The sequence below is a fragment of the Crinia signifera genome, chromosome 1 (genome assembly GCF_055691185.1).
Source record: "Crinia signifera chromosome 1, ASM5569118v1, whole genome shotgun sequence".
In the NCBI taxonomy this organism is placed as follows: Eukaryota; Metazoa; Chordata; class Amphibia; order Anura; family Myobatrachidae; genus Crinia; species Crinia signifera.
Window position 1 is genome coordinate 477,350,205 of NC_139217.1, and position 12,047 is coordinate 477,362,251.

The 12,047-nt window shown below is 51.2% G+C and overlaps 2 protein-coding genes across 2 annotated transcripts in view; one reads left to right on the forward strand and one right to left on the reverse strand.

Moving 5' to 3' along the window:
- LOC146019905 (resistin-like) overlaps positions 1–1,529 on the reverse strand; it is a 22,381-nt gene extending 20,852 nt beyond the window's left edge. Inside the window, exon 1 of the mRNA XM_083152555.1 lies at positions 1,515–1,529. Coding sequence (XP_083008681.1) covers positions 1,515–1,529 — 15 coding nt within the window. The remainder of the gene's footprint in view (positions 1–1,514) is intronic.
- Positions 1,530–6,488: 4,959 nt separating this feature from the next.
- The window catches only part of LOC146019912 (early activation antigen CD69-like), a 115,746-nt gene continuing 110,187 nt past the window's right edge, over positions 6,489–12,047 (forward strand). The window contains exons 1-2 of the mRNA XM_083152568.1: positions 6,489–6,518; positions 7,550–7,673. Of these exons, the coding sequence (XP_083008694.1) occupies positions 6,489–6,518; positions 7,550–7,673 (154 nt within the window). The remainder of the gene's footprint in view (positions 6,519–7,549; positions 7,674–12,047) is intronic.

The window sequence follows — 12,047 nt, forward strand, 5'->3', positions numbered from 1 at the left end:
TCGGGAGGGGGGGTGGTTGCTGGTGGAGATGCTGGTGGGAGGGGGTGGTCCGGTTGGGGATGCTGGTGGGAGGGGGATGGGTGCGGGTGGAGATGCTGCCGGGAGGGGGGGTGGGTGCGGGTGGAGATGCTGCCGTGAGGGGGGGTGGGAGCGGGTGGAGATGCTGGTGGGAGGGGGTGGTCCGGGTGGGGATGCTGGTGGGAGGGGGGTGGGTGCGGGTGGAGATGCTGCTGGGAGGGGGGTGGGTGCGGGTGGAGATGCTGCCAGGAGGGGGGTGGGTGCGGGTGGAGATGCTGCCGGGAGGGGGGTGGGTGCGGGTGGAGATGCTGCCGGGAGGGGGGGGTGGGTGGAGATGCTGCCGGGAGGGGGGGTGGGTGCGGGTGGAGATGCTGCCGGGAGGGGGGGTGGGTGGAGATGCTGCCGGGAGGGGGGTGGGTGCGGGTGGAGATGCTGCCGGGAGGGGGGGGGTGCGGGTGGAGATGCTGCCAGGAGGGAAGGTGGGTGGAGATGCTGCCGGGAGGGGGGGTGGGTGCGGGTGGAGATGCGGCCGGGAGGGGGGGGTGGGTGGAGATGCTGCAGGGAGGGGTGGGTGGGTGCGGGTGGAGATGCTGGTGGGAGGGGGTGGTCCGGGTGGGGATGCTGGTGGGAGGGGGGTGGGTGCGGGTGGAGATGCTGCCGGGAGGGGGGGTGGGTGCGGATGGAGATGCTGGTGGGAGGGGGTGGTCCGGGTGGGGATGCTGGTGGGGGGGGGGGGTGGTGCGGGTGGAGATGCTGGTGGGAGGGGGTGGTCCGGGTGGGGATGCTGGTGGGGGGGGGGGGTGGTGCGGGTGGAGATGCTGCCGGGAGGGGGGAAATGGCAACAGAAATAAATACTTCCTTTGTCTTAAAGGATGAGGATGGCAGAAATGAGTCATCTGCGTTGACGTGTAGACAGTCTCTCTCTCATGGTGTCGTTTTCATGGGACATAACATATAGGCCCTCAATCTAGTCGCTACGCTCCCCTGCGCGTTCACACAGGGCAACCGGGCATGCACATAGACTTAGTGCGAGTGGGCACAACTATTCGCACGCAGCATTGTGGATAGGGGGCGTGACCAGGTAGCGCCCAGTGTCCCCATGACAACGCTGGGCATTCCCCTGCTAATGTGGGCGTGACGCAGGGGCGGCCTCTTCAAATACAAAGGCACCGCAGATGTAAGGTTAGCAGAGGCTCGGCGACCATCTAATGATTTCCCCCTGCACACAAGGCTGCGATTGGATATTTACTGTATGTTAAACATCCATTGGCATGTGTGCTTATAAATCGCTGTGCGAGGGGGTGGGGGCAGTGTCCGGCAAAGCTGTGAATTTCTTAGATTTGCGGGTGAATCAGAATGACCTCCATAATGTGTAGATCTGCTACTTTCTTTATGTCAGGTAGCGCTAGGTAGAGGGCAAACGTAACTCACATACTGTAATAGACATGAATATGACACCACCAGGTGGGGGGGGGGGGTAGCATACCCGTACTCACGGTGGAAATGATCATTTGACTCCTATGATGGTATCTGTGTCCCCAAGGATGAGCCGTAAATGTTCAAATCACAGAAAGATAAATATATTCGTACATAACAGTAATTATACAATAATATATGTACAAAAACAGGATAGGTGATAGGGAAGTGTCGTGGGTGGTTCTGAATTACACAGGAATAACGTCTGATTCGGGCAGCACTTATCATATATATATATAAATACTAGGTGATTCATCGCGCCCTACGGGCGCTCTTCACACCGTCGTTAGGGGCTGCGCCCCCTTAATTTGTGAACATTTGTATATGAGAAAGAGGGTTAGAATTGTATGAAAGATGGCCTGTATTGCAACTTGAGTTATAGGTGAAATGTGTTAAATAGAGAGCATATGATGTGGAAGGGGGTGTGTATTGTTTTGTGTAATTAAAAAGCGGTTACAGAGTAAGATGTACATTGATAGTGTGGAGGGTACAGTGACATTTGTGGGTGTGGGGGGGCTGTGTGTGCATGTTGTTTAGGTGTGTGTGTGCAATAGTATAGTAGGGTGTTTCTGAGTCAGCGGCTCCCCACTGGCAGAGATCACGACACAGGAAAACAGGAGGCTGGATAGTTATAGGGATGTGTGGGCATACGGGGGACTAAAGAGGAGGGTGGGAGATACTGTGCAGCTTCTGCCAGTGGGTGAGGGTCCAGCGTGGCAGCACAGGAGTACAGGATGGTGGCCCTTAGTCAGTTTCTCCTCCTACTGGGTGGGAGTTCAGGTGCATGAGAGCAGGAGGCTGGGCTATGAGGCATGATAGGGGCATGTGGGCAAAACAGCGTCAGTGACTCCCCAGTGGTGGAAGTTACGGTTCAGGAGAGCAGGAAGCTGGGTAGTGATAGGGGTGTGTGAGTATACGGGGGACTAAAGAGGGGAGCAGGGGTGCCGTGAATTGCGGGAGGGGCGTGGGGGGTGCCGTGAATCAAGGGAGGGAGGGGGCACAGGTGTCGGCGAATCGCGGGCGGGGGTCCGCAAAGCGTGGGAGGGGACGTGAATTGCGCGAGGGGGGGTTGTGAATCGCGGGAGGGGGGGTGCGCGGGGGCTCCGTGAATTGCGGGAGGGGGGGGCACGGGGCGCGATGAATCACCTAATTGGTTATATATTCTTGTAGAAGGATGGTAGGATGTTGCTGTCATTCAGAATGCATTTACATAAACAGTAATAGTAGCAGTAAAAGGTCTGACTTAAAACACCTACAGTAAAACAGAACAGGTGTTATATATTATACAAAGAATTGGTTGATGATGTGTAGGTTGACGTGCACATAGTTCATAGTTGTCACTGGAAAAAAATTGTTACAAGAAAAAATCAACACAGAAAGGTCAACACATGTAAATGTTGACATAAGTGTGGCACTTCATCGGTGTCCATGTCGACACATGAGAATGAATATGAAAACATTCAAAAAAAGAAAAATAAATCTTCAAAAACTCATGTCAACCTTTTTCATTGTCGACCATAGCCGTGCCAGTGTTTTGCATGTGCCATTTAATCCTGGGGTTGCCGTGAATCGCACGCGGGGGTGGGGGGGAGGAGGTGAGGGGTGTCTGCGAATCACGGGAGGAGGGGGTCGTGGGTGGGTGCAGTGAATTGCGGGAGGGGGGGTCGCGGGGGGTGTGTGGGTGCCGCAAATCGTGGGATGGGGGGGAGCGGGGGGTTTCTTTGAATCGAGGGAGGGTGGGTCTCGGGGGCTTGCCGCAATGACAGGAGGGGGGGTCAGGGGTGGGGAATCGCGGTAGGGGGGGTCGTGGGGGGCACCGTGAACCGCGGGAGGGGGGGCCCAGGGGGTTGGCGCGAATCGTGGGAGGGGGGGTTGCGGGGTGCCGCGAATCACGGGAGTCACCGGGGGTGCCACGAATTGCGGGGAGTGTGCTGCAAATCGCGGGAGGGGGGTCGCGGGTGGTGCCGCGAATCGCCACAAGAAAAAATCAACACAGAAAGGTCAGCACATGTAAATGTTGACATAAGTGTGGCACTTCATTGGTGTCCATGTCGACACATGAGAATGAATATGAAAACATTGAAAAAGTGAAAAATAAATTTTGTCAACCTTTTTCATTGTCGACCATAGCCATGTCAGTGTTTTGCATGTGCCATTTAATCGTGGGGATGCCGTGAATGGGGGGGGGGGGGGGGAGGTGCATACCTCCCAACATGACCCTCTCCAGGAGTGACACATTGCTCTGTTTCTGGACATTCTTCTTAATTTATGGATTACCATCACCTGTGCTTAAACACCTTTCTTATCAATTACCCTGTTTAAAACAGGTGATGACAATCATAAATTAAGATGGAAGTCCACAAACAGAGCATTCTGTCCCTCCTGGAGAGGGTCACGTTGGGAGGTATGGCGGTGTGGGGCGCTCACCTGGTGTGTCTGGTGTGTAGCTGTGTCTTTGTTGTGTAACATGGAGAGGCAGAGGGTGTCTGACACTGTGGGCTCACTGGGCTGGTTCTCTGTCATGTGAGTCAGTCATGTAAGTCAGAGGATCCACACAGCGTTACAGCTTCAGACACACTTTGAGTGACAGATGTAGCCAAATATATAAGATATATATATATATATGTATATATATACATATATATATATATATATATATATATATATATATATATATATATATATATATATGGAGACTGTGGCGGCACTCCACGCTGTCACCACTATAGGTGGTTGCTGTAACTAACTCCTGTGCCCTCCTGGGTGAGCGTGCAGGGACGCTCTGTACAAAGGATGCAGTGGGGGGGGCGGCACTCAAAAATAAAGACAGCTGACGGCAGCTCTTGTAACCGACGTTTCAAAAGCCCTTATGCTTTTTTTATCAAGGTGCTGTAATAGTGAGAACAATTGACAAGTGATACAGTGCTTACCTAAATAGTGTTGAGCTCCGTCCGTGGATCCCGCACGCGCCGGCTGGAGGGGAGACGCTGGAGGATGACGTCACACTCCCATCAAGAACGTGCAGGGCGCACGGAGGGGGGCTCGCCACTGTGAACCAATGAAGAACAGAGGCAATGAGTATAGAAGAAAGTGCATAACAAAAAAACACTAAGAGTATCCTGCATAAAAAAACGGGGATACATGGGTGCAGAATATAACGATTAACTCATTGCAATGTACTGGATATGCAAAGTGAACAGTAATACAATAAAAAAGACAAAGGGTTAAAGGGTTAAAAAACAATATGCATGCCAGACTGTGGTAGTATAATGGCGAAATATTAGGGTTCTCAAGGTAAGGACTTTAGTCTAAGGGAGGCAAACATCTCAAATTTCCTCGGTACACCCAAATTGGGATGCTACCGCTGTTGTGGCTGTGCCACATGCAGCCATTTATTGCCAGGGGACAGTTTCCACCACCCTTACACAGGAAAACAGTACAAGATCAGGCATCGGCTGGGATGTACGTCCAAATATGTCATTTATTTAATCAGTTGCCCATGCGGCCGACACTATGTCGGCAAAACAGACCGCCAATTTAAAGAACGCGCTGCCGCCCATAGGTCAGCCATCAAAGCCGCAATAGCAACTGGTAAAAGTGAGCAACCAGTGGCCCGCCATTTCAGTGAGGCACGGCATTCTGTCGCCTCACTGCGTTATAAAATCATAGACCACGTGCCACCACCCCCTAGAGGGGGCAATAGATCCCTGGCTCTGCTTCAAAAAGAGTGCAGATGGATCTACACATTGGGCACTCTGGCCCCCAGAGGGCTTAACGAGAATCTGGGCCTTAGCTGTTTTTTGTAAATCCCCATATTCTCATTTCATCCCCATATCGGCCATACCATATTAAGAGTATTCTACATCCACAGTGTTGTGTCGACACAGGTCAACTATGCATTTAGAATAATATCTACGCCATTATGCCATTTGAGATGTTTGCCTCCCTTAGACTAAAGTCCTTACCTTGAGAACCCTAATATTTCGCCATTATACTACCACAGTCTGGCATGCATATTGTTTTTTAACCCTTTAACCCTTTGTCTTTTTTATTGTATTACTGTTCACTTTGCATATCCAGTACATTGCAATGAGTTAATCGTTATATTCTGCACCCATGTATCCCCGTTTTTTTATGCAGGATACTCTTAGTGTTTTTTTGTTATGCACTTTCTTCTATACTCATTGCCTCTGTTCTTCATTGGTTCACAGTGGCGAGCCCCCCTCCGTGCGCCCTGCACGTTCTTGATGGGAGTGTGACGTCATCCTCCAGCGTCTCCCCTCCAGCCGGCGCGTGCGGGATCCACGGACGGAGCTCAACACTATTTAGGTAAGCACTGTATCACTTGTCAATTGTTCTCACTATTACAGCACCTTGATAAAAAAAGCCTAAGGGCTTTTGAAACGTCGGTTACAAGAGCCGCCGTCTCCTGTCTTTATTTTCGAGTGCCGCCCCCCCCCCCCCCTACTGCATCATATATATATATATATATATATATATATATATATATATATATATAGAGGTCTTTGGGTTGTGGCGGCACTCACAGGTAGTAGAAATAACGACGCTACACTTAAGTAGGCTTAACGTTTCAATTCCTGTTGTGGAATGCTTCTGATGAAAATTCCACAACAGGAATTGAAACGTTAAGCCTACTTAAGTGTAGCGTCATTATTTCTACTACCTGTGAGTGCCGCCACAACCCAAAGACCTCTATATTACCTTACCCAGGAGGGCACCCAGGGCACCTTAACGAATGAGTTTTGCGGAGTGCCGACATCCACCCTGTCGACTATATATATATATATATATATATATATATATATATATATATATATATATATATATATACATACATACATACATACATACAAAAGAGTCCAGTCAATATGCGCAAAAGATTCCTTGTAATAAAGAACAATCCATATGCTAGTGGTTCATGCAGTGCAGCTGTTTTCTGGTGAGAGGTAACACCAAACCTCAAGAAGACGGACATGCAGAAGAAAAACCAGAGAGTGCACGATGTGAGTAATAATGCAAAGAGTACTTTACTGTACAGTACATGTAAGGTTTAAAACAGCAAGTATGCAGGTATAATAACCCGGGGAAGCAGATCAGGCATCAACACGCTCATAGCGTATAGCGTGGCAGCACCTGAAGGCTCCAGACCAGGACCAGGACAATTCACAAATGATCACAGCGTCAACACGTCATCAAGGACCGCCCCAACGCGTTTCGTCATTAGATGGGGCTGTGAGCGTGTTGATGCCTGATCTGCTTCCCCGGGTTATTATACCTGCATACCTGCTGTTCTAAACCTTACATGTACTGTACAGTAAAGTACTCTTTGCATTATACTCACATCGTGCGCTCTCTGGTTTTTCTTCTGCATATATATAGATTTTTTTTTTTTCACACACCAGGGCCTTTATTCAGATCTGATCACAGTACAACTTTGTTCCCAAAATGGGCAAAACCATGTGCATTGCAGGTGGGGCAGATGTAACATGTGCAGAGGGAGTTACATTTGGGTGAGTTATTTTGTTTCTGTGCAGGGTAAATACTGGCTGCATTATTTTTACACTGCAATTTAGATTTCAGTTTCAACACCCCACCCAAATCGAACTCTCTCTGCACATTACATCTGCCCCACCTGCAGTGCACATGTTACATCTGCCCCACCTGCAGTGCACATGGTTTTGCCCATTTTGAGAACAAATTTGTACTGCGGTCAGATCTGAATAAGGCCCAGATGTTACCTTAATCCCTTCTGATATATCCAATAGTCCTAGCACTCTCCTTATACCGACATGTTTCAGGACAGTAAGGAGATAGTACTACAGTGGTCTGCATTTATACCCTCATCAGATGTCATTTCCGGTTCCGGGTCAGAGGTCAGAGTGGGGGCTTCTAAATTGGAGTTAGCAGGGCGGTGTTTCATAGTAGCGGGTCCGGTGTGTTATCTGCATGTATGCAGCCGGAAGTTTCCTACGTGTACCCGGAAGACTCCTCTGTTGTTGTTCCACTCTTATTTGTGTTGATGTTCATAATAAAGAAAGACCCTCATCTCCACTCTCTCATCCCAGTCTCCCCGCAGAGCGATGACACCACAGTCACATATGCTGCCATTGGGAAGCCAGCGGGAAAGAAGAAGAGAAAGTCTGACAAGACTCAGCAAGGTGCGTCATGTGAGGTCTTTATGTTTCCTAAGGAGGTGGGCTGGCCACACCTCCCTGCATTAACCACACCCCTGTGCTTGATCTGGGCCTGTCACAAGGTGCGTCATGTGAGGTCTTTATGTTTCCTAATGAGGTGGGCTGGCCACACCTCCCTGCATTGACCACACCCCTGTGCTTGACCTGGGCCTGTCACAAGGTGCGTCATGTGAGGTCTTTATGTTTCCTAATGAGGTGGGCTGGCCACACCTCCCTGCATTGACCACACCCCTGTGCTTGACCTGGGCCTGTCACAAGGTGCGTCATGTGAGGTCTTTATGTTTCCTAATGAGGTGGGCTGGCCACACCTCCCTGCATTGACCACACCCCTGTGCTTGACCTGGGCCTGTCACAAGGTGCGTCATGTGAGGTCTTTATGTTTCCTAATGAGGTGGGCTGGCCACACCTCCCTGCATTGACCACACCCCTGTGCTTGACCTGGGCCTGTCACAAGGTGCGTCATGTGAGGTCTTTATGTTTCCTAAGGAGGTGGGCTGGCCACACCTCCCTGCATTGACCACACCCCTTTGCTTGACCTGGGCCTGTCACAAGGTGCGTCATGTGAGGTCTTTATATTACCTAATGAGGTGGGCTGGCCACACCTTCCTGCATTGACCGCACCACTGTGCTTGACCTGGGCCTGTCACAAGGTGTGTCATGTGAGGTTTTTATGTTTCCTAAAGAGGTGGGCTGGCCACACCTCCCTCCATTGACCACACCCCTGTGCTTCACCTGGGCCTGTCACAAGGTGCGTCATGTGAGGTCTTTATGTTTCCTAAGGAGGTGGGCTGGCCACACCTCCCTGCATTGACCACACCCCTGTGCTTGACCTGGGCCTGTCACAAGGTGCGTCATGTGAGGTCTATATGTTACCTAAGGAGGTGGGCTGGCCACACCTCCCTGCATTGACCACACCCCTGTGCTTGACCTGGGCCTGTCACAAGGTACATCATGTGAGGTTTTAATATTTCCTAAGGAGGTGGGCTGGCCACACCTCCCTGCATTGACCACTCCCCTGTGCTTGATCTGGGCCTGTCACAAGGTGCGTCATGTGAGGTTTTAATGTTTCCTAAGGAGGTGGGCTGGCCACACCTCCCTGCATTGACCACTCCCCTGTGCTTGATCTGGGCCTGTCACAAGGTGCGTCATGTGAGGTTTTTATGTTACCTAAGTAGGTGGGCTGCCCACACCTCCCTGCATTGACCACACCCCTGTGCTTGACCTGGGCCTGTCACAAGGTGCGTCATGTGAGGTTTTTATGTTTCCTAAGGAGGTGGGCTGGCCACACCACCCTGCATTGACCACACCCCTGTGCTTGATCAGGGCCTGTCACAAGGTGCGTCATGTGAGGTTTTTATGTTACCTAAGGAGGTGGGCTGGCCACACCTCCCTGCATTGACCACACCCCTGTGCTTGACCTGGGCCTGTCACAAGGTGCGTCATGTGAGGTTTTTATGTTTCCTAAGGAGGTTGGCTGGCCACACCTCCCTGCATTGACCACACCCCTGTGCTTGACCTGGTCCTGTCACAAGGTGCGTCATGTGAGGTTTTTATGTTTCCTAAGGAGGTGGGCTGGCCACACCTCCCTGCATTGACCACACCCCTGTGCTTGACCTGGGCCTGTCACAAGGTGCGTCATGTGAGGTTTTTATGTTTCCTAAGGAGGTGGGCTGGCCACACCTCCCTGCATTGACCACACACCTGTGCTTGATCAGGGCCTGTCACAAGGTGCTTCATGTGAGGTTTTTATGTTACCTAAGGAGGTGGGCAGGCCACACCTTCCTGCATTGACCACACCCCTGTGCTTGACCTGGGCCTGTCACAAGGTGCGTCATGTGAGGTTTTTATGTTTCCTAAGGAGGTGGGCTGGCCACACCTCCCTGCATTGACCACACCCCTGTGCTTGACCTGGGCCTGCCACAAAGTGCGTCATGTGAAGTTTTTATGTTTCCTAAGGAGGTGGGCTGGCCACACCTCCCTGCATTGACCACACCCCTGTGCTTGATCAGGGCCTGTCACAAGGTGCGTCATGTGAGGTTTTTATGTTACCTAAGGAGGTGGGCTGGCCACACCTCCCTGCATTGACCACACCCCTGTGCTTGACCTGGGCCTGTCACAAGGTGCGTCATGTGAGGTCTTTATGTTACCTAATGAGTTGGGCTGGCCACACCTCCCTGCATTGACCACACCCCTGTGCTTGACCTGGGCCTGTCACAAGGTGCGTCATGTGAGGTTTTAATGTTTCCTAAGGAGGTGGGCTGGCCACACCTCCCTGCATTGACCACTCCCCTGTGCTTGACCTGGGCCTGTCACAAGGTGCGTCATGTGAGGTTTTTATGTTACCTAAGGAGGTGGGCTGGCCACACCTCCCTGCATTGACCACACCCCTGTGCTTGACCTGGGCCTGTCACAAGGTGCGTCATGTGAGGTTTTTATGTTTCCTAAGGAGGTGGGCTGGCCACACCTCCCTGCATTGACCACACCCCTGTGCTTGATCTGGGCCTGTCACAAGGTGCGTCATGTGAGGTTTTTATGTTACCTAAGGAGGTGGGCTGGCCACACCTCCCTGCATTGACCACACCCCTGTGCTTGACCTGGGCCTGTCACAAGGTGCGTCATGTGAGGTTTTTATGTTTCCTAAGGAGGTGGGCTGGCCACACCACCCTGCATTGACCACACCCCTGTGCTTGACCTGGGCCTGTCACAAGGTGCGTCATGTGAGGTTTTTATGTTTCCTAAGGAGGTTGGCTGGCCACACCTCCCTGCATTGACCACACCCCTGTGCTTGACCTGGGCCTGTCACAAGGTGCGTCATGTGAGGTTTTTATGTTTCCTAAGGTGGTGGGCTGGCCACACCTCCCTGCATTGACCACACCCCTGTGCTTGACCTGGGCCTGTCACAAGGTGCGTCATGTGAGGTTTTTATGTTTCCTAAGGAGGTGGGCTGGCCACACCTCCCTGCATTGACCACACCCCTGTGCTTGATCAGGGCCTGTCACAAGGTGCTTCATGTGAGGTTTTTATGTTACCTAGGGAGGTGGGCTGGCCACACCTCCCTGCATTGACCACACCCCTGTGCTTGACCTGGGCCTGTCACAAGGTGCGTCATGTGAGGTTTTTATGTTTCCTAAGGAGGTGGGCTGGCCACACCTCCCTGCATTGACCACACCCCTGTGCTTGACCTGGGCCTGTCACAAAGTGCGTCATGTGAGGTTTTTATGTTTCCTAAGGAGGTGGGCTGGCCACACCTCCCTGCATTGACCACACCCCTGTGCTTGATCAGGGCCTGTCACAAGGTGCGTCATGTGAGGTTTTTATGTTTCCTAAGGTGGTGGGCTGGCCACACCTCCCTGCATTGACCATACCCCTGTGCTTGACCTGAGCCTGTCACAAGGTGCGTCATGTGAGGTTTTTATGTTACCTAAGGAGGTGGGCTGGCCACACCTCCCTGCATTGACCACACCCCTGTGCTTGACCTGGGCCTGTCACAAGGTGCGTCATGTGAGGTTTTTATGTTTCCTAAGGAGGTGGGCTGGCCACACCTCCCTGCATTGACCACACCCCTGTGCTTGATCAGGGCCTGTCACAAGGTGCATCATGTGAGGTCTTTATGTTACCTAATGAGGTAGGCTGGCCACACCTCCCTGCATTGACCACACCCCTGTGCTTAATCTGGGCCTGTCACAAGGTGCGTCATGTGAGGTTTTTATGTTTCCTAAGGAGGTGGGCTGGCCACACCTCCCTGTATTGACCACACCCCTGTGCTTGACATGGGCCTGTCACAAGGTGCGTCATGTGAGGTTTAATGTTTAGTAAGTAAGTTTAATTTATATAGCGCACTTTCTCCAACAGGACTCAAGGTGCTTTAAAGCCATTAAAACCATCCACATAATACAGAGGATGTTGGTGGTACTGTAATGGACAATGCACATAATACAGAGGGTGTAGGTAGTATAGTAACAGACAATGCACATAATACAGAGGATGTAGGTAGTACAGTAACAGACAATGCACATGAAACAGAGGGTGCTGGTAGTACAGTAAGACAATGCACATAATACAGAGGATGTAGGTAGTACAGTAATAGACAATGCACATAATACTGAGGATGCTGGTAGTACAGTAACAGACAGTGCACATAATACAGAGGATGTCGGTAGTACAGTAACAGACAATGCACATAATACAGAGGATGTCGGTAGTACAGTAACAGACAATGCACATAATACAGAGGATGTAGGTAGTACAGTAACAGTCTGCACATAATACAGAGGATATCGGTAGTACAGTAACAGACAATGCACATAATAGAGAGGATGTAGGTAGTACAGTAACAGG